Below are 22,876 nucleotides of genomic sequence, written 5' to 3'. Positions count from 1 at the left end.
CATTTTTGATAGAACATGTAATTATAATTTCATTGTAAAGATGTTAAAATTGTATTGTACATTGAAATCCTGATACGTCAGTAGATGGTCCCCACACAGAGTGAAGGATATAAACAAGATTGAGAGAATACAAAGGGCAGATTAAGGAGAAAGAGGTGACATTATTACAATATTCAAGTCACTAATGGGGATAGATTGCATGGACAGAAGTGATTTCCTGGGAGGGCTTTAAGAGGTCATGGGAGCAAATTAAGAAAGATCTCATGTCCCAAGGATGTGAAGAAATAGTTTTCCATATAGATGCATATATATGTGGAATAACTAAGAAGGTGATAGAGCCCAAGTTCAAAGAAGGGTTCAAGTCTAAACATGATAATTGGAAATAAAGGATCTAGATTAAGTTGGAACTGTACATTTAGAGAATAGATGGAATCCAACAAGTATTGCTCTTTTCCTGTATACAGTACTACCACTCATTAACGGACTAAAAGGGGGGTAACGGTGTCTGTATATGTGAATAATCTGTTGATTTTGAGTGGTTTTTGGGTGGCATAGTGATTGCACGCACTAAACTGCAGCACCAAAAACACCGCAAACACAGCTAATTAACGTCCGTTGATGAGAGGTCTCACTGTACTATAATTGGGTAAATATACACTATGCATCTGTCACATCTGCCAGAAACACCCAACGAAGTTCCACACAACTCTGAACTTTCATGAACTTATTCATGACATACCAATATGTGCACCTGAGGAGAAAAGGTACAGTATTCCATCTCACCCTGACATCACATGACACATCCACACTACAAGCTTGAAGTAGTAACTACTTACCTCTAGGTATACATACATCAGTAGGTAACTACTAGTAAATACCAATTGAAGGTAGAACCCACAAAGTCCATAGTTACACCTCACAAGCAACAACTACAAACATCACATCTATCCTGGCCTCTTACAATCTGCCTGCAGCCTTCTAACTCTGCCATGATCACAAGTTCTTCCTGTAGCTCCATCTCCTTCAACCCTCTTCACAGCACAACCATCAGGATGAGAATGGTCTCGCAGCTCCTGAACTTCAGTGTGTCCAGCCACAGCCCTTCCTAAAGAGATCTGAGGGTAATATTCTTAATAAACTTCTTCACTGTAGTTTTCTTGTAAGTTTTGTTGTACTCCTTTCATACAATCCTGTCATTCTAGTGCCCTGCACAAGGATCAGCACCTTCTATTATGTACTATTTTTCCTGTCATCAGCCTGACATGCTAATAAATTAGTGATAATTTGCTTTCCTGTTATTATATGGTCTCAAGAGGAGACACAGTTCTGAAGAGTATCATCCTTGAAAATAGCAGTAGAAGTGATAAACAAGCAATAAGCTGAATCAAGTTCTTTAAAGGGGAAAAAGTGATTTGGCAGATGGCTTTAGAATGTTCTGGAGGCTTGAGTGAAAGGAGTTGCTTCAAACATGAGGAGCACACTCCATCCAAAATTTACAAGTCTGCTATATAGGATCAGCTAATAAATTCAAGTTCAAATTCTGGAAGCTTTAAAGAACACCTAATTTCAGTGAAGCTGCTGTAGCAATAGTTACAGTAAATATTTTTCCAGTTGAGTTTACTAGAGAAGGATAATCCAAGGATGTTAGAAGGAAAAAGGTGTGTGGCATCAAAGAAAATAGATCAGAAGTCAGGTGTTCTACAGTAATCCCTATAGAAATGTGGTTTTCAGTTTGAAAAGAAAGTCTTGAGGATGTAGAAAAATTATTATTAGCACATGAATATATAGATGTAGTATTACTAGTGAATTAATGTACTAGTACTAAAGTAATAGTTATACTAGTACTAGTGTACTCAATAATGTACTAGAGTACCAGTAATAATGTACTATTGTAATAGTACTAGTACTAATACACTAGTAAACTAATACACTAGTACACTAATTTAACCGCTGTTTTGCCTGAAGATCAAGAGGGAGCCACAAGCTACTCTAGAATTGGGCACATGATTCACCTCAACCTTAGGGATCATTTGCTACTTTTCAGATTCCTTATTGGTCAGGTTATGTTGGACAAGGTTCCTGGTATCACTATGGTTGTCAATAAGACCAATGTAATTGATAACACTTTCCGTAATTTCAGCATGGAAGTTGTGGCAGGGAAAGGAGATACAGTTGCAACTGTAAAAGAAAATGGGAGGACATTCCAGTTTGATTTTGCTAAAATGTATTGGAATCCACGGTTAAGTACAGAACATGAAAGGATAGTGAACAAATTAAAAGATGGTGATGTGTTATACGATGTAATGGCAGGTGTAGGGCCCTTTACAATCCCAGCAGCTAGGAAAAAGTGTAGAGTTGTTGCTAATGACCTCAACCCAGATTCATTTAAATGGCTGAACACAAATTGCAAAATCAACAAGGTCAATGATAGAGTTTTGTGTCACAATGTAGATGGAAAAGAATTCATTAGAACCCAGTTAAAAGAGGACTTATTACAAGTATGGAATGACCGGGATTTCAATGATAACATACACATCACCATGAACTTGCCTGCTATGGCAGTAGAATTCCTCCCATCATTTGTTGATCTCATCAGTGAAGAAGATATTCCTAAATGCATAAAGAAAGTTGAAAGTTTGATATTGCCGGTGGAAATAGATACAAGATCTTACACTTAAAAACTAGGGAAGAATTGATAGACCATTTAGATGATATGAAGGTTAGGTTACATTTCGATGAAGATAACTGCTGTGATACCCTATGTATCAATTTTAATCAACTAGAAGAGTACAGGGAATATTTTAATAATATGTCAATTGAATATTAATCTTGATATATTTTACAGATAAAAATAACTTGACCAAACGTATGTTGTGAAATGTAAACGCTAAGCCATTTTCACTTCGTGGCAAGAGTGCTTGCATAAGCAGTATAACAGCCTTTCTGATTGGAGAAAAGGGTGGAGGAGAGAAATTATTAGTGTACAGAGGTAAAGTCACGCCCTTAAAGGGTGGCACTTATTTGTAATATTCAAAGTTATTGTATGAATTAAATAGTGACGTCAAAGCAGACTTGGCTTGGTGGGTGTACAAGGATCCCAGATGATAATTGGAAATAAAGGATCTAGATTAAGTTGGAACTGTACATTTAGAGAATAGATGGAATCCAACAAGTATTGCTCTTTTCCTGTATACAGTACTACCACTCATTAACGGACTAAAAGGGGGGTAACGGTGTCTGTATACGTGAATAATCTGTTGATTTTGAGTGGTTTTTGGGTGGCATAGTGATTGCACGCACTAAACTGCAGCACCAAAAACACCGCAAACACAGCTAATTAATGATTGTAATTACTACAAACCAGTTGTAGAAGTGAAATATTATTTGGAAGAAAAGAAAAGGAAAAATATGTTTAATTCACCCTATATTGAATCCTACATACTTGACTAAGAAGGACGAAAGAGGCATGGGGTCTACAGATGAGTAACTTACAATACAATGATGAAAAGAAAGTGAAGAAAGCTAAAAGTGAAAGAAGAATTACAATATCACAGAACTAACAGAGTGAAAGTGAGAAAGAGCGAGAAAGAGCGACACAGATCCAAAAGGAGCGACAAAGATCCAAAAGGAGCGACAAAGATCCAAAAGGAGCGACAAAGATCCAAAAGGAGCGACAAAGTTCCAAAAGGAGCAACAAAGATCCAAAAGCAATGACAAAGATCCAAAACGTCCGACAAAGATCCAAAACGTCCGACAAAAATCCAAAACGTCCAACAAAGGTCCAAAACATCCAACAAAGATCCAAAATGTCCGACAAGGATCCAAAAGCAGCGACAAAGATCCAAAACGTCCGACAAAGATCCAAAACGTCCGATAAAGATCCAAAAGGTGCGACAAAGATCCAAAACTTCCGACAAAGATCCAAAAGGAGCGACAAAGATCCAAAACATCCAACAAAGATGCAAAATGTTCAAAAATTCCGACAAAGATCAAAAAGGTGTGAGCGAGAAAGAACAAGAAAGTGCGAGATAATGGATTGAGTGGTTGACCATGGCAACTGACACCCATCAGCCACACACCCAGTACTATTGCCACAAGTCGACTGCTTCACCCACTGGCCAGAGGACTCGCCTAATGGGACAGCCTGACTTTAGCTGCTTGCACATAGAAAAGTGCTTTTTTACAGGACAAGATAGCTGCTTGCCACCAATTCATGTTAAAATACACATTGGCGGTTCATCCTGCCCAGCTTGCTTGCTTGCTCGTGCATAACACTAAATGTCAGACTTGGAAAATTTCCATTGGCAAGTGTTGTCCATTAAATGTGCCAGCTGTCAGGCGCGGATCCAGGGGGCTGAGAAGGCTGAAGCCCCCCCCCCAAATTTGTTCTTCCATGAATCATTGTAAGGATGTCATTTAATCGATTTTAGTACTTTCTGATGTTTTGCCAGGTCCGGGGGTTAAATATCCTTGTTTGCAGGGCGATTGGTGCAAGAGAAGGTGGTATCATCAGTTTCTGGAGTCTTCGCCATCATGATGGACGAGACGACCGACGTTTCAGGGAAAGAACAGGCCATCATTTGCGTCCGTCACTTCAGCGGAGGTCAGCTAAGGGAGGACTTCCTTGGCTTTGTTCACGCCAAGGATCTGACTGGGGAAGGCCTGGCTCGCCTCCTGCTTAGCACAGTAAAGAGTGTCGGCCTCAACATGGGCAACTGCCATGGCCTCTGTTTTGATGGTGCCAGTGCCATGATGGGAAAATTTCGCGGGTGTGCAGCTGTGGTAGTGCGAGAATACCCGCTCGCAAAGACGATTCATTGTTTCAGTCATCGACTCAACCTCGTCTTGACCAAGGCCTGTGACACCAAGGAGGTAAAGCTCGCTCTCCAGACTCCCAGCGAGGTGTATAACTACATCTATTCCTCAAACATGCGCTCGATGAGGTTTACCGAGCTCGTAAAAGATCACACATCCACGAAGCGGAAGAAGCTGGTCAGCCTCTGCGCCACTAGATGGGTTGAGCGACACGACTCAGTCATTGTGTTTATGGAATTCCTGCCAGTTATTGCCGTCTTTCTGGAGAACGAGAGCAACTCGGATGTGACGGCGGGACTACTACTAATAGCAATCCGAGAGCCGCCAAAGGAACCTAGTGCCTATCGCCACATCAGCCTGACAAGCTGCATGGGGAAGACAGCGGAGAGGATGGTGCTAAACAGGCTGCTGTGGAAACTGGGCCCAATGCATGAGCATATCCATGCTTACTGCAAGGGCACTGGCACAGCAAACAGTATAGCAACACTCCTCAATGCTGTCAGTGGCACACCGTCCATCGTGGTCTTTTTGGATTTGGAAAAGGCGTTTGAGCTGGCCAGTCCACTTGTGATATTAGACACCCTTGCTCGCAAGGGTGTAAAAGGCAAGCTGCTTTCTTGGATTGCTGACTATCTCAGTCACCGGTCTGCGAAAGTACGCTTTCAGGGTCATATATCAGAGGCCAGAATGCTGGAGAATGGCACTCCACAGGGGGGGGTCCTCAGCCCCACTCTGTTCAATGTGCTTGTCTCCAACATTCTGGAACTACCTCTACCATATGGGTGCAAGATCATCTACTATGCAGATGACATTGCACTCATAATTACTGGGAAACGGCAGTGCTTCAACAGGGCTCAGCACTGTTTAAGCACTGTGGCGACGGAATGTTGCAGGTTGAGGTTAAAGATCTCCCCTACAAAATCGAAGGCCATGGCATTGAGACTCTGGAAAGAAGGGAAGCACCTCACCATCCAGGACCTTAGGCTGGACTGGGTTTACCAGTATCAGAACCTGGGGGTCTAGATTGATGAGAGGCTCACCTTTCAGAAGGAACTAACCTATCTCAAGGAGAGACTGAAGGCAAGAACTACAGTTATGAGAGCAATGACGGGGAAGGCACTTGGTGCCACACATCGGGTCCTTCGCACATTCTATGTGCACGCAGTCCGCAGTTTGGTGGACTACGCCGCCCCAGCTCTCATAAATGTGGCGACTGCCAAGCTTGAAGACCTGGAGCCTTGCCAAAATGCTGCAGCAAGGATTATCCTGGGAGCTCAACCTTGGACTAAGATCGTTAACCTCCAAATGGAGGCTTCATTGCCTTCATTAACATCACGGGTCAGAAGGCTGGAGGTCGACTTTCTTACCAAGATAGTCCCGAGCCCCAGGATAACTGAGCTGAGTCAAAGCCTTGTGACAACTCTGGGATGGGTGGATACTCTTATCCACTCCAATACCTGGTTATCACAGGCGGCTGGGATCCTGGACTCCTTCAGGCTCACCAGCACTCTCCTTGAGAAGGGTAGGGACTCTCCACACCCAGAGTTCAAGCCCCCACCACCATGGCTGTCGATACCTGCAACCTTCGTTGTCACAAAGCTTCCCAGTAAGAAGTTATGTGATCAGGAAAGAGTACGAGCGCTGGCCCTACATGGCATCCACGCACTGTCGGAACCTGGAATGGCGGTCTATTACACGGATGGCTCCGTAGACCCCAACAGGCCTCGTAGTGTGGGGGCTGCTTTCGTGACGGATGATTTGACCTACGGCAGGAGAGTATCTGATCATGCGTCCACTCTCCAAGCTGAGGCCATAGCGGTCCAAGGAGTGTTAGAGCATGCTCTAATATCTCGAGCTGGTCCTGTGGTGATCCACACGGATTCAGTCTCTGCTAGGCAGCTTGGAATCGATACAGCCCAGCGACAATGTACGCCTACTGACCTCCATCCTAGCACTCCTGCTGAAGCTGCATCAGCAAGGCAGGAGTGTTACGCTCAACTGGGTGCCAAGCCACGTAGGTGTCCCAGGTAACGAGCTAGCCGACGCCGCAGCTGAAGTGGCATGCCAAAGACCCGAAGTCGATGTTGTCGTCCCTCTCAGCAGAAATCAGTTGCGCCTACGCACCAGGGCTCTTAACCAGGTACAATGGTTCCTTCAGCACAGACTGGAGGCAGAGGTGTCAGAGAGGGCGAGGTGGTACAGGGCAGTCACAGACTATGAGCCCCTTGTACTTCCTCGCTCCACACCTAGAAAAGTGGAAACTCTGCTCTTCCGTCTGCAACTGGAGGACCATTGTTTCTGGCAAATTAAAAGTAACGCAACACCTGAAGAGAGAAGATGCAGCCACCCCGAAGCCACCCTCAAGCACTACCTCAAGCATTGCCCCGCAACTGCTTTTCTGAGGAGAGGGCCTCCGACAACATCTGAGGGTCTTGTGCGTCGCCTATGCCGCCACCTTAGCGATTATGAACTGCGTCGGCTGGTGGAGTGTCAGCCCCCCCTTTAATTATTTCATGTTATTGCACTACTCCGTTTATGTCAGGAAGGGTGAATTCACTGAGATGTGGGATACATTGGAAGACCCTATATACAGTGCTCGACAAAAGTTCGCGGCGCCTCAGCGAATCTAAACAAAAATGCACAAAAATGTAATTAATCATTATATTTATTGGATTTTTACTCACCTAATACTTGGTTGGGAGTCCTTTGCGCTTTAACACAGCCTCAAGACGACGTGGAAGTGAAGCAGCTAGGTTGTGGAGGGTTGTAGGCTCAAAATTATCCCAGATTTCCTGAATGGCTGCCTCGAGCTTGGGTATAGAGCTGACGTCTTTGCCTTGTAACCTCTTCTTTATAATGTGCCACAAATTTTCAATTGGGTTCAAATCAGGGCTATTACCTGGCCAGTCCTTTACAAAGTTCACTTCACAGTCGTTGAGCCAAGTAGTGATGGATTTAGCTGTGTGGCAGGGGGCACCGTCCTGCTGAAAAACTGTGGCACCTGTTTTTTCAAATGATTCAGGTAAATTTTCACACAGAAGCTCCAAGTACACGTTTTGGTTCACTTTTAAGTTCTTGGGTAACACTACTAATGACCCCAAGCCCTTGCCGCTGAAACAGCCCCACACCATTAAAGTATCAGGGAATTTTACAGTACCCTTGACGTACCGAGGGTCAAACGGGTCACTTCCATGTCGCCGGTACACCTTTGCACCACGGTTACAGGTGACACTGAAGGTGGCCTCGTCAGACCACAAAACGTCAAGCCAGTCATCCTCAGTCCAGTGAGAGTATTTTTTGGCAAATTCAATCCTTCTGGCTTTCTGCTTCTTGGTGACAAGTGGCTTAGCAACAGGCTGGTGACTCACGTACCCAAGCTCATGCACCCTTCGTGACAGTCCTCACAGACACCTCACCAAACACCTCAGGGTTCTGTTCCTTCACTACCCTTGCTGTCTTACGAGGAGATGCCTCTAGAGTTCGTTTTATGATGGTATCTGCCCTTGTAGAAGTCTTTCTAGGGCGTCCTGAGCGTGGTTTGTGAGCAGGCAAAATATCATCTGGCAAATCTCTTGCACGTGCACACCACTTCCTCACTGTAGACTTTGCACAGCCTAACTGTTCACTTATTTCCTTCATTTTCTTGCCTGATTCACGTAGAGCAATGATCTGGGCTATTAACTGCTTGCTTCTATAAGCTGCATCGGCCATGGTAAGGTCACAGGCAATGGTAAGGTCACAGGATTGGAGCTACCAAAAAAAAATGTACTGCAGACACTCTCTCACAATGACAGCCACGTGGCAACTGAGTGGTGTTGTCTGGCAGCGGCGTATAGTTTGAGGGTTTGTTTACACTGTATAGGCGCTGCGAACTTTTGTCTCAACTTTATCCACAAGAATAACATCAATGTATTTTTGCCAGTTATTCAGCAGGACGGTGCCCCCTGCCACACAGCTAAATCCATCACTACTTGGCTCAACGACTGTGAAGTGAACTTAATAAAGGACTGGCCAGGTAATAGCCCTGATTTGAACCCAATTGAAAATTTGTGGCACATTATAAAGAAGAGGTTACAAGGCAAAGACGTCAGCTCTATACCCAAGCTCGAGGCAGCCATTCAGGAAATCTGGGATAATTTTGAGCCTACAACCCTCCACAACCTAGCTGCTTCACTTCCATGTCGTCTTGAGGCTGTGTTAAAGCGCAAAGGACTCCCAACCAAGTATTAGGTGAGTAAAAATCCAATAAATATAATGATTAATTACATTTTTGTGCATTTTTGTTTAGATTCGCTGAGGCGCCGCGAACTTTTGTCGAGAACTGTATGGTGTAGATAGATTACTTGTTAGAGCAATCAAAAGTCTATATAGTAAATGTACCAGCGCTGTAAGAACACAAACTTGCAAGGATAACTGGTTTGATGTAAATTCTGGAGTAAGACAAGGTGGGGTTATATCCCCATTGCTTTTTGTACTTTTAATGGACAAATATATGAAAAATTTGAGATCTGGAGAGGAAGTTATTACATTGGCATACGCAGATGATATTGCACTGGTTGCAAACAACCCCATTGAACTTCAAAATGCATCAACTGCTTGGAACAGTGCATTGAAAAGAGTGAAAATGAAAATAAACACAAATAAAACAGAAGTAATGATGGTCGCAAGGCAAAAAGAAGAGATAGAAATATGGTTGGAAGGCGATAAACTGAAATTAGTTGAAGAATTTAAATACCTAGGAGTAAAGATAGATGAAAGGTGTCAAATGGAAAAAGAAATATTAAATAGAATACAGTGCCATACAAATAATTTAAGAACGCTATATCCATTGATGCAAGAAAAACTTATACCCAAGCAGGTTAAGATAACAATTTACAAAAATATTTTAAGACCAGTTCTAACATATGGGTCAGAAACATGGACATTGACAGAAAGGCTGAAAAGTAAGATACAAGCAGCAGAGATGAGAGTACTGCGAATAATAAAAGGTGTAACAAGGTGTGACAGAATAAGAAATGAAGAAATAAGAAGAGAGCTGGAAATAGAGCCAATATTAGAATATGTAGAGAAAAGCCAATTAAGATGGTTTGGCCACGTCATGAGGATGAATGAGCATCAGTACCCATTAAAATACTACCAGTGGCAGCCACAAGGAAAGCGTCCAACAGGAAGACCCAGGAAGAGATGGAGAGACAGTATCAGACAAGCCATAGAGTCAAGAGGAAAAACTATGGAAGAGGTGGAGAGTGTGCAGCTGTATGCTGATAGGGACTTGTGGAGGGACTTCGTGAGGCATCATCGCTGACAGGGCATCGCCCTACCTGGTGTATGGTGGTGGTGCATGCGTATTTCACATAGGCATGCACATCCGGTAAATGTATGGGTGGGCGTGGCCAAACCATGACCACTCATACATTGAATCACCCCCCCTTTTTCTTATAATTAATTACAACACTGCTACTCACTACTAAACATCGTATACAGTTCACGTTGGGAAGGGTGCATTCACCGAGATGTGCATACGTATGCACATCTTGTGAATGTATGAGTGTGTGTGGTTGGGCCCACACACACTCATAAGTCCAATCACCCACCAAACGGGCTCACAACCAAAGCCCGTGGGAGCCTAAAACTCCCAAATTACACACACACACACCGCTTTCTGATTGGTCTCGCCGTTGCTGAGTCTGTGCTAGCTCACACTGTGGAGCCGAGCTGAGCCCTGCAATCCCCTATGGTCGATCTAGTCTCAGCATACGCTACGATTGATGATGTGGTGACGCATCTAAACAAGACCCGGGAAGGTGCACTGACCAGCTTCCGGGACATCTTCAAGAAGGCAGAGGGGCTCCTCCAGATCAGTTCATCACATGACACCATTCCTGTACCTCGAGTTTGCAAGCGCCAAATGCAGCGAGCGAATTTACCTTTCCAGACAGCTGAGGAGTATTACCGAAGATCTGTATATGTCCCATTCCTCGACCATGTATTGACTGAGCTGCAGACCCGATTTGGGAATGATACTATTTCTGTTGGCTTCAAGATCAAGAATCTGCTCAGCAGCACTGACGGAGATGTTGCTGTTGTACTGGAAGCGGCAAAGGTTTATGAGGCTGACATCGAGACCTTGAGCCTCATGAAGGCGGAAGCAGAGCGCTGGTATTCAACAACAATGAAGTTCGAATCCATTGGAGATGCCCTTGCCCAGACCCGAATGTATCCGAACCTGGCCAAGCTCCTCCGAGTTTTGATCACGCTCCCAGTCTCGAACGCAGAGGCCGAGCATTCATTTTCAACCCTGAAGCGACTGAAGACCTACCTAAGGAATACTATGGGTCAAGATCGCCTCAACGGCCTGGCGCTACTCAGCGTTCACAATGAAATCAATATTGAAATAGACAGTGTAATCAATGTATTTGCCAAAAAAAACAGGAGGTTGATGTTCGTGTGAGATCCCATGAACAATGCTGCATGTTATTAATGTAATTTAGATACTTTTATTAACAGGTTCAGAAGTTCATAAACGTTTTTGTTTGTATTTCTGTTTTTTAAAGCTACTTTTATTTTTTACTTCCATGAGTCCATGTGCACTAACATTACACACGGATCCTGCGATAATTTCTCTCTATGCGAGAGTATACGCGTGCCAGTGCCTTATAACTGACTAGCACAAGCGTGTAACAATATAAAACGAATATACATTCTATTATATAAGTCTAAAATACAGAAAAATCTGAAAAACATTATAAGTTAAGTATACCTCAGACTTCTGATACATCAGACTACTCAGAGGAAGGAATTCAGGTTAGCCCTCCCCGAATTTTTATCCTGGATCCGCCACTGACATAAATGCATACTGTATATGCATATATTATATATATATATTATATATACAGGTAAACGTCGACTTACGATGGCCGCGACTTACGATTGTTCGACTTTACGATGACGACGACGACGACGACGACATGATAATTGATCCGCCTCCATACGGTGCCGCACACGTAGACGTCATGAGGAGCAAGTGGATTCGCGACGCTGCCATATCGGCGTCTTGATTATATTTATTGTAGTCGCCCCTGTGTTTTTACATTCTCTCAAATGTGCCTTGAATCCCATTCTCTGTGGTTTTCAAAATTCGCGGGTGAAAGAGAGAACGATCGATATAAGCGGTGACTATATTTTATGATGCGAGTATTATTACGTCACGTCGTACGGCTGGCATTGGCTGCTGCCCGCGAGATTTAAGTTCCGTACTGAAAATACATATTATAGTGTTTGAATATGGTAAAAAGGATAAAAATAATTAAATAAACTACTGTACATGTTTAATAGGCTATATTCAGTATCTCTGGTGGTTAATATACAGGTAGGCTAGGTACAGTGACCACGGAACAGTGATACACAAATTGGGGATCGACTTACGATGAAATCGTCTTACGATGGCTCTATCGAAACCTAATGCCATCGTAAGTCGACGTTTACCTGTATATATACATATACATATATATATATATATATATGGTGTATGTTATACATATATATATATATTATATGGCGTAAATGCGTATATACGTAAATGTGTATACTGTACACATATACAATTATACGCATATACACCACATATATAATATACACCATATGTATAATATACACCATGTATAATATATGCCATATGTATAATATTCGTCATGTATAATATATATAATATACAATTATACACATACAAATATAAGCATATACGCCATATCTATATATATATATAATATACGCCATATATGTAATATATATATACGCAAATGCGTATATACGTATAATTATACGCGTATACCATATGTATAATATACACCATATACAATTATAAGCATTTACGCCATATATATGGCGTGTTATATGTTATCTATATTATATAAATTATATATACGGCATATGTTATATACATTATATATATATATATATGGTGTATTTGCGTATATTCGTATATACGCATTTACACATACGTGTTGCACACTCTACAAGGCATATCTACGACAAGTCTCCTAGATCTCCTCGACAGATGCTAGCTAGCATCGCAGCAATGCATCGGGGTGCAGCCAGAGTGAGTTGGCACTGACGCCGCGTTCACACGAAAAGGTTGGCCTATGGTCAGTCTTGCGGTTAAGTTCGCAGGCTTAGCGTCGAGACTCCAACGGCACATCTGTTCTTCGAGTGCCAATGCGAACAGCCAGGAAGATATTGCCATGAAAGGATATTTAAATATTCATGCAGGTTTCCCTCTGGGAAACCTCTGTACAATGTATATTAATTCTCCTCCTGTATTTTTACCTTGTTCTCAAAGTCAGCTAGATTTTAAGATGTTATCTTTCCGCCCTTGCCGGAAAAACCAGCACCTATGTTCTGATGTTCTCATCGGCAACCTAGCCGGCACCTTGTATATAAACCCATACTTCTCACAAATAAAGAGAAAAAGACCAAAGGCTAAGCACAGGCTCCACGTGTTTCGTTCGACCTCCACAAAGACCGCCAAACCTTCACCACACTACCAGATCATTATTGAAACGAACCCTCCTATGTTGGGCCTTATTGCAAGACCAACATAACTGGTCGGCAGCGACGGGATAATCAACATATCTGAAACCAACAAGTGGAAGCAGCTACCAAGAGAATTTCAGAGATTCGCTGTGCCCCCTACCCAGCGAGGAAGATCAGCCAGGTCTGAAGCAGCTACCAAGACAATTTCAGAGATTCGCTGTGCCCCCTACCCAGCAAGGAAGATCAGCCAGGTCTGAAGCAGCTACAATCAACCCAAGCGACACCGAAAAACCATTTTAAATTCTTTGAGACTCGCCGGTTCTTCAGGGACGTCCACACTTCTGTCTACGCCTTAATCGACGTGATCCCTTCCAGCGGTTCTCCACCACGCGTCGCCAACACGAGCCTAACATCTTCGCCACCCCATCGAGTTGACGAGACAGCTCCGCCACGGTCGCACCCAGCACCATCGCTCCTTCATCAAGGAAGTATCGTCCACTTTTTCTGCCTGCAGAAAAACTGAAAACAAAAGAAAATGAACTACCCCCCCCACTCCATTTTCCCCTATTTCTTACTTCTTACATTCTTTCAGATTCACATCACTTCTCCGGTCTCCTCCGAAAACCACTTCCAGAGACCATCTTTCACCATCGCATCAAACCGTCACCACGTAAGTAGGTACCTTAATTTGCTTGGGGCTAGGTAGCTCTAAAATTGTTGTATGAGTGAGTTCCAGTGAAGGCTATCCAGTGATTTTTTTTATATATTTTTTTCAAAGCCTTAAAAATTTATTGAAGTGATTTTTTTTTATCTTCTGAGCGAAAGTGTGCATGACCCTTTCAAACCCCGAAGTCTCACACCATTACAACACTCGTTCCAAAATGGCACAACCAGACAAAAATGACACACAGTCCATGCCAAATCAAAACACAAACCCATCACTCTCTCAAGCACCCATGCAACGTGCTGCAACAAATGTGCAAATACTCCTCCAACATGACAACACTCTTCCGAAGTTCAATGGGACCAACATTGCAATTCACACTCTCTTAGATGACGTTAACTCAGAGATACAACGCACACAAGTACATGACGACAAAACAAAGATCGCGGTGTTGAAATCCCGCATCGACTTTCATAACACACTAGCCAGTGACATAGTTAGGTCAGACGCTTTTAAGAAAGCACAGACATACACACAGTTCGTGGAGCAATTCAAAAAATCTTTCACTCCATACGAACAGCTAGGAGCATTCTCGCCTATATACGCACTCGCGAAAAAGATGAATATGGCCCCTTTCCTCTCCAAAGAACGAGCTGTCCGAGAGGCAAGCGAGTTAAAGGAGGAAGTCGGAGAAGCCTGTTGCACACTCTACAAGGCATATCTACGACAAGTCTCCTAGATCTCCTCGACAGATGCTAGCTAGCATCGCAGCAATGCATCAGGGTGCAGCCAGAGTGAGTTGGCACTGACGCCGCGATGCATTGCTGCGATGCTAGCTAGCATATGTCGAGGAGATCTAGGAGACTTGTCGTAGATATGCCTTGTAGTGTGTGCAACAGGGGCTCGGCCTGCAAGACCAACATACGTATTTAAGCAATGCGTATTATTATATAACGTATATGCATATATATATATAAATGCATATGTTATATACTGTATATTATCTATATTATATATATGCATATACGTAAATGCGTGTTATATATATATATTCTCGCATTTATTTTTGCAACCACCAGTCTATCAAAATACACCTGACTTACGAGTATCTTATAGAATGTAAGCTCCACCACAGTTCTGGTAGGCAAAACACTTAAGCATATTAGTGAGTAGATGGGTCACCATGTCCAAGTTCAAAATAAACCTTACTTACAATATACAATGAAAACTTTATCACAGTTCTGGTGGGGAGAGCACTTTAGTATATTAAAATACTGATATGATGGGTCATCGTAAGTTCAAAATGAACCTGACTTAAGATAAAGAACATAAGCTCTAATCACAGTCCTGGTGGGCAAAGAACTTTAGCATGTTAAAGTACTGAGGTAGTGGTCACCGTGACCAAGTTCTAAATGAAACTGACTTATGATATAGAACATAAGCTCCACCACAGTCCTGGTGGCGAAGCACATTAGTGTTAAACTACAGAGATGGTAACTGTGACCGAGTTCAAAATTAACCTGTCTTACAATATAGTACACATGCTCTGTAACCATTAACAGTGGGTTACATAGCAGGCAGTGCCAGCTCGTGAAGCAAACATCGTTCGGTTTTCTAGGGTTTATTGAGGTAGATCTGGTAAAATATTTACAGCTTCAGAGTACAATCTCCAAAGGGGAAAGATCTCCCCTGGTGAGATAAGGGAGAGCGTCTCCCCTAGCTCCTCTGTCTGGCTTGCACAGTTGCCTCCTTATAAAGGGTCAAAGGTCCATCTAGGCACCTTTGGCGTGGTTGTAAGTTAGCAAATACATTTAGGGTCAATACGGTATGTGTTAGGTGTATAGTAATGGAAATCTTTTGTGGATGTAATTATATATGATGTATATATTGGAGTTATAATTATGTAGGTTGGTAGGTATTAAGGAAAGGTTAATGACCTGTCTGGTGGCATTAGGAACCCGTGTTCATTCCTTGCTAGACAGTGGTGTGATGGCTTGTTGCGATATTTTGCATTGTCTGAGTCAGGTGCTTTGTGATTGAGAAAAGCAAGGTCAGCAAGATTGCTAAAGGCTGCCTACATGTATGTTGGGGAATACGTGTCATGGCATGACCTATTGGTATTGTTATTAATGATATATGGATACAGCTCCACAAGTCCTGGTGGGCAAAGCACATTAGCATGTTAAAGTACCGAGACAATATAGAACGTAAGCTCCACCAATCTCTCTCTTTCTCTGCTGTATTACTTGTTCTCTTTCACAGAAAATGTGATCAAACCAGTTCACACAATTCAGGGGGTCACTCAGCTACAACTACAAAATAAATATAATCAAGACACAGACATCGGCATCCCTGTATACCTGGTTGTGCCTCATGATACCTACGTAGATGTCATCGTCTTGAAGAGGTTAAATTTCACTCCATCCACCTCAGACACAACCACCCTTCATAGTCATCTATTTGCTTCATCACCTACTTCTCTATCTCATGTCCTTAATCTTCCATTCCCTGCTTGACTCTCAAGAAAACTTTAGGTTGAATCAAGTACATAATAATTGGAATGCCTTTTATTAATTCATGTTTTACAAAACTGGTAATGAAAAAAGTCCAAACATTCTTACTTCCAGGCTCCCCTAACCAATAAAATTCATAACAACAAGATGAAGGATGATATGTGCGAAGATGAAGTCTGAAAACCCTCGCTCTGGAGAGATGCTATGGAACTGCTGCTTGTTCTGGGGGTTTGCCTGTAGTCGAAGGCACACTGAAATAAGTGAAGAACTGGCATCAGCATCATGAAAACATGATGTGTGGTGGGTGGGAGGAGAGATTCTATTTTTATATCTCTCGATATTGTCTCTCTCTCCCTCTTTGTGTGTATGTGTGTGTGTGTGTCACTGTCAGTCTGTCTCTCTCTATATCTCTGTCTTTCTGTCTGTCTGTCCCTCTCTAGAATCCAAAATTCCTTTCCAGAGGACCATCACATAAAGCTACCAGTCATTGGTCCATCTATACTCTTAATATGGTTTAACGTCACAAACTCCCCTGTATCAGGAGGCTAGGACGGTGCCCCTCACAGAGGGCTTTGTAGCGGTGGCAGGGTTCGAACTGCCAACCCTTCGACTTTCACTGTAAGTAATGACGCCCTAACCTGCTCAGCAAGTGAGCTTATACTCTTAAATACAATCAATATACTCATACAAAAAATTATCATTATCCTTGTTAGAGAACAGTCTTACTCACCTCCAAGTACAAAGCATCCAACACATGAAATGAATCCCGAAAGGAAGGAGTTGAAAGGGAAGGTGCCAACCAGACAGCAATAAGCAAACTGTATGATCCCTGTCAGCAGTACATATGCCAGATAGGAGTCCACAATCTTCAACTTTTTGGGAGTGTTCTTTTGATATTCATCAAAGAAGTTTTTCACAACTGTGATAAGTGAAGTGGACATCTTGGAATTTCTGAAAACAAAATTCACAGTTTAAGAGATGGAAGTGGCAGATAGAATCAAATGAATAAAGAAATTGCAAGATCATGCGAAAACAGTCGTACAGTATCTTGCTTGTTTGAGTTTCATCAAGTATTTAGTTCATGGCACACAAATCTCTCAGAATAAATGGGGAACATGGGAAAGTCACTGGAGCCTAGGGATGGTCGAGTAAGCTTGGGAGCAATTATTTGTATGCCTGACATTGGTTTGTCATTGATGGAAAAAAAAAATCACATGTGGAAATAAAGTGAGGAGGGCAACTAGGGACAGTTTTCAAAGACTTTGTTTACAAGTATTTTCTCTGGAGTTTATCAGGATTGAGTATCAGTAGTGCTGCCCCCTTTTCCTAGCCATCATCCATGGGGTCCAACACAAAAAATAGATGCATGCGTAACATTTCACCCCACCCGATTCCTTTACTTCCAATTTTAACAGTCTTGAAAAATTGTTTCTAGTTGACCTCCTCACCTTATTTCTTCTGCACCACAGAGAAACGCCTCTCAAGAGAACTACAGTCTCCAGAACATCATCCACCATCAAAACAGTAACAACATAGAATTTGCCTGGTCACAGATTCCAACTACCCTAGACACACCACAGAGCACTTGGTTCTAAAATGCGCCAGGAACTGTGGGTCTCCTACAAGACCAGGGACAAATGACAAAGTTGTGAATGATAAATATGAACTGTGAAATATGTTCAAGAATAGTGAACAAGACATTAGAAACAAACTAACAAGGTTAGTCCAAGAACATACATATCCTTGTACAAAACCCCAACAGTAAGAACCATCTTAGTCACATAATCTGGGCAGTGAAATTATCGTGGATTGCCTGCTGAAATATACATTCTTAACTATATGATGGTTTCTTCTGTGTCTTACTATAATGCTTCTGACCCAGGGTGGTGGGCAGGATGCAGGGATGACCTGTCATCCATGAGGAGCTAAGATGAGTGGTGGATAGGAGTGGAATGGGTGGGAGTAGCTATGTGCCTTTGACTTGGCTACCTCATTTATAAGGGGGAAAAAGCTCTTGGTGTATAGACTATATGATAGTATTTATTATATGATAGGGTAGTCAAAAGTTATGAAAATAGTAGAGCCTGCATTGGAACTGGAAATGATGAGAGAGCGGTTTGAGGGCTGTTCAATGTGTACATAGATGAGGTAGTATGGGAGGTAAATGGGCAGGGGACTGGAGATTGTTAAAGATAATGGAGAAAAGTGGGAGGTGAGCCAGTTGTTTGTAGATGACAGTGGGCTTGTGGCAGATTCAGAGAGGGGACTAAGAGAGTCTGATGGAGAAAGCTGAAGGTAAATGTAAGGTGATGAGATGTACATGGGGAGAGGATGGGTGAGAGTTGGAAGTATTTGGGGTCATATATGGCAGGAAATGGAGGAGTGGGGGGTGGAGGTGAATTGTAGATTGAGAGAACCAAGTAAATGTCTTAAGGGAGTGAAATGTGTCATGACAAATAAGCATCTGTGAATGGATACAAAGAGAATATTATATGATGGAATGATTGTGCCCATGACACTGTATGAGGTGGAGACTGGAGTCTGAGAAAGGCTGAAAGTAGAAGTTTAAATGTGATAAGAGATGAAATGTTTGAGAAATATGGTAAGGGTTACAAGGTTGAACAGTGACAAATGAGGTGATGAGGACAAGAGTGGAGGTGGGAAAGGGGCAGATATGACTGATGAAAGCTTATTGGGAAGGTGGACACGTGGAAAGAAAGAGTGAAGAAAGACTAGCGAAAGAGGTGTGGAAGGCAGAGGTGGATGGGGTGAACTTGGGGGGGGGGGGCTGACTAAAGATAAGATGGATGGATGGGGTGAAAGGGGAAGAGGGATGTCTGTTGAACAAGGAAGGGAGAAAGTAGGGGGCTGGGGTGAGTGGAGAATGGCTTTATATGGATGATACTTTGATGTAGCACAAAGCAAGGGAGGGGGTGGGGGATGGTGGGGAGTGGTTGCGTGTGGATGATATTTTGATGCAGCCCGAAGGGATTTTTCCGTCTTCTCTATTTTACATACGAGGGGACTGAGAGTGATCCGGGGGTTGCCGATTAAGTAAAGTGACCTTATTGCATTGCTTCTGACCCAGGCAGTGGGCAGGAGACAGGGATGACCCTTCATCCACAAGGTTCTGAGATGAGAGGGAAAAAAGGGTGGTAGATGGGAATGGGTGCATGCCTTTGACTCGGCTACCTCCCTTATAAGGGGGATGCTGATGAAGACATTCCCTGGGCTGCCTGTCTGAGTAGCTCCATCTTCCTGATGGAGAAGAAGCCCTTGGTATATAGACTATATGATAAATGTCTAATAAGTTTACTATTTGAAATCAATTGTATCGACAAAAAAATTCATTCAAAAGAATTATTGCAATCTGAACTCATTGCATTGCATTAGATAAATTTGACAAAATTAGATTTTTTATCTCAAAGTTGCCAAATACTTATCTAAGGCTTTTCAGTGAAAGAGAATACAGCTGCCCCTTTATATTTTATGACAAGTATTGTGGTGCATCATTGAATCGCTGTACATCAGGCAGTTGACGCTGTCCTCAACAATTTGAGCCGTGTTGAAGAAGTTGAGATTGCATCCCAGGGATAACCATACATAAGATCTGTATCTGAAAATCTAAGTCCAGCCTCCCACACTCTGTACATTAACACTACTCAAATTCATAAATTAGATATCAAATAAAGAACACAAATAATGATAACAATATAATAGAGATGGTCTCATTCAACATCACCAACTCTGTATAAAATAAAGATTATTTCATGAACATATGTTCGTGACTCCCCTCTGGCCAGCTACCAAATTGCCAACCTAGGGCATAAAAGAGGGGAGCATGACACAGGTCCATAGGGGATTCATGAGGGAGTTAGTTGGGGACTTCCTGAAGTACTAGGAAACTGAAAAACCTCTTGTTCTATTCAGGGCATAGACGCAGAGTGTGATTTATGTCTAGAGTCCTGGAGGGTACTGCACCATACCTATCACAAAAAGAATAGGGGGTTATCAAAGGGAAACAGCACCCTAGGTTTGGTAGGACCTGCAAAAGAAGGAACTTAAGGAGCTGCTTCTAGACTGACAATGATCAGGATGGAAAGCTTCACCTAGGCTAGCCCCAGACTCTTCAACCCTCTCCCAAGAATGATAATGGACCTAATAGGAGTCAGCACAGAGCCTTTTCAGAGGAGGCTGGACAAAATCCTGGACATGATGAGCCTCCAATCCCACGTGGCCCAACCTCGCACAGAGTGGCAACAAACTCTACCGCAGACCAGTTCCAATACGTGAGGCTCAGGCAGAGATGTGGGTAAATTTTTAGTTATGCACACCTAGGTGATATAGCAATATAAAATTAATTATTTTGTAAATTATAGTAGATCAACGTAATATGTGATTTTCTTGGCAAAAATCAATAACAAAAAAAGTTGCTAAAATCTACTGACTAATGAATGAAGTTGCCACAGCTGAATGATATGCCATGTTTGTTTTGATAGATGCTGAGGTCGAAGAAATGAAAGGATAAATTAGTCTATTCTAACCTAACCTAATCTATGTTTAGTAATTTGGTACCTCAAATTCTATAGATCATCCTAGTCGTTGTCACAGATGTTGACAGCCAGATTACTATTGTACCTCGGGCAATTAACAGACGATGGCAGAACTCTATTCTCTCAAAGTCCAAGGAAGCCCTATAGTTGGTATTTGTTCAGTTGTGTACATGGACGTGATATAGTGCTAGAAAATTAAATATTAATTTTGTAAATTATAATACATGAGCATAATGTGTGATTTTCTTTGCGGAAATAAAAATAAAAAATACCTTGCTACAAGCAAATATACTAATGACTGAAGTTGCTAGTAAAGGATCAGGATGTCATCTTATCGTTTGTCAAGTGTTGTCTGCCCGGTCCAGTTGAGGCTTGGTGTACGCCCTCGGTACTTCTGCCAGTACCTCACGAGGTATATATTCTTGAAGGAATGCTATGGAGCTGAAATCCATGCATTCCATCAAGCTATGATAAACCTATATACCCCGCAATCAGAAAGAATGATTGAACAGGCCGCCAACATCTGTGATGACCTTAAATTACACGTACAAGTTACTAAATACACATTAAGTTAGGTTAGGTTAGGGGAGACGAATTTATCATCCTTTCATTTCTTCAATGTTGACATCTATCATAAACATGGCGTACCATTCGTCCGATGTGACTTCATTACTTACGAAATCTGTTTTAGCAACTTTTTTGTTTTTTATTTCCTCCAAGAAAATTGCATATTGCATCGATACATAACTTACAAAATAAATAATTCATTTTCTAACGCTATAACGCATCCATGTACACAACTGGACATTTACCCTATAGTCTTTGTAACAGCACTTATTAATGTCACTTGGAGTTGGAGAACACCCAGTTCAAAATGTGAACGCTATCGTCTGATAGTGACTGGACTGGCGTGGTGTCTGGACTGTATCCAAGCAGCTTTGTTAATAAATTTCCTTGTAGCAAGATTTTTTTCATTTATTTTTTTTTTCTGCCAAGAAAATCACATATTTCGTTCATGTATTATAATTTACAAAATTAACATTTAATTTTCTAATGCTATATTGCATAGGTATACACAACTAAAATAATACCAAAATGTGTCCCCAGACTCGACAAGACAATACAATAAAAAAAAACATTGCTGGAACAGACCCGTAATCCGTATACTCAGGGCCTTTTCCATCTGTCAACTTACATTCTTTGTGTCAGTTTATCATTGACAGCCTTGCAGAATAGTTTAGGCTCACCTAATATTGATGTCAAAGGAATGAAAAGAAAAAAATGGAAAATATGCTCTTTTTTGGACAGTCACAATCACAATGACAATGTCAATGTGGAATCTTTTTGACCAGCCATTACAAAATGGAGTACATGGGAAAACAAGGATACCCGTTAAATAACAATAATGACTTATTTGAAACCTTCTCCATATCTACAAACCAATAATTAAACATAACATTCCATTGGTTAACTTAAACATTCAAAATAAGAGTCAGCCGGAAACCATTCAAAGTAGAAAGTCTTCAATTCAATTAATAGTGACATAGTCATCACTTTTATTGCTAGGATTTGGAATATTTTCCTGGCAAAATCATATTTTATCTATACACATTAGTTATTTACGAACAATAAATACTTTACCACCCACTTCTAATACTACCGACGTGGTCACAGTGGATATCCGAGTGTATAGAACGATCCGACCAATGAAAACGCATATAAAGAACTACACTTGTCATTTGCTTGTTGGTGTCCCCTGATTGGTTAAAGATGTAAACAAGAAAACAAAGAATACTCGG

General features: G+C 42.0%; 2 protein-coding genes across 3 annotated transcripts; one reads left to right on the top strand and one right to left on the bottom strand.

The window, feature by feature from the left end:
* Nucleotides 1–318: 318 nt before the first annotated feature.
* On the top strand, nucleotides 319–3,186 carry LOC143029639 (tRNA (guanine(37)-N(1))-methyltransferase-like). The gene has a single exon (XM_076192416.1). The coding sequence runs from the start codon at nucleotides 2,004–2,006 to the stop codon at nucleotides 2,676–2,678; it is 675 nt and encodes a 224-aa protein (XP_076048531.1). The 5' UTR covers nucleotides 319–2,003; the 3' UTR covers nucleotides 2,679–3,186.
* Nucleotides 3,187–16,563: 13,377 nt separating this feature from the next.
* Dad1 (dolichyl-diphosphooligosaccharide--protein glycosyltransferase subunit) lies at nucleotides 16,564–22,852 on the bottom strand. Of its 2 annotated transcripts, none has more exons than XM_076192412.1 (3): nucleotides 22,726–22,852; nucleotides 17,255–17,475; nucleotides 16,564–16,775 (listed from the first exon to the last, which is right to left on the bottom strand). In XM_076192412.1, the coding sequence occupies exons 2-3, from the start codon at nucleotides 17,463–17,465 to the stop codon at nucleotides 16,645–16,647; spliced, it is 342 nt and encodes a 113-aa protein (XP_076048527.1). In that variant the 5' UTR covers nucleotides 17,466–17,475; nucleotides 22,726–22,852; the 3' UTR covers nucleotides 16,564–16,644. The 2 variants fall into 2 exon arrangements, with proteins under 2 accessions (XP_076048527.1, XP_076048528.1); XM_076192413.1 differs by having other exon boundaries at nucleotides 22,719–22,847.
* Nucleotides 22,853–22,876: the final 24 nt, after the last annotated feature.

The sequence above is a fragment of the Oratosquilla oratoria genome, chromosome 11 (assembly GCF_046742065.1).
Source record: "Oratosquilla oratoria isolate Oo_2021 chromosome 11, ASM4674206v1, whole genome shotgun sequence".
Taxonomy (NCBI): domain Eukaryota; kingdom Metazoa; phylum Arthropoda; class Malacostraca; order Stomatopoda; family Squillidae; genus Oratosquilla; species Oratosquilla oratoria.
Note: the sequence above shows the minus strand (reverse complement) of the source record. Positions and strands in the feature narration are given on the sequence as shown.

What these genes read in the sequence shown, in the direction of transcription:
- Dad1 (XM_076192412.1), bottom strand. Translation starts at nt 17,465, where the DNA reads ATGTCCACTTCACTTATCACAGTTGTGAAAAACTTCTTTGATGAATAT. An exon ending in TGGATGCTTTGTACTTGGAG is followed by an intron (nt 16,776 to 17,254) that starts GTGAGTAAGACT and finishes CACTTATTTCAG; the next exon opens with TGTGCCTTCGACTACAGGCA.
- LOC143029639 (XM_076192416.1), top strand. Translation starts at nt 2,004, where the DNA reads ATGATTCACCTCAACCTTAGGGATCATTTGCTACTTTTCAGATTCCTT.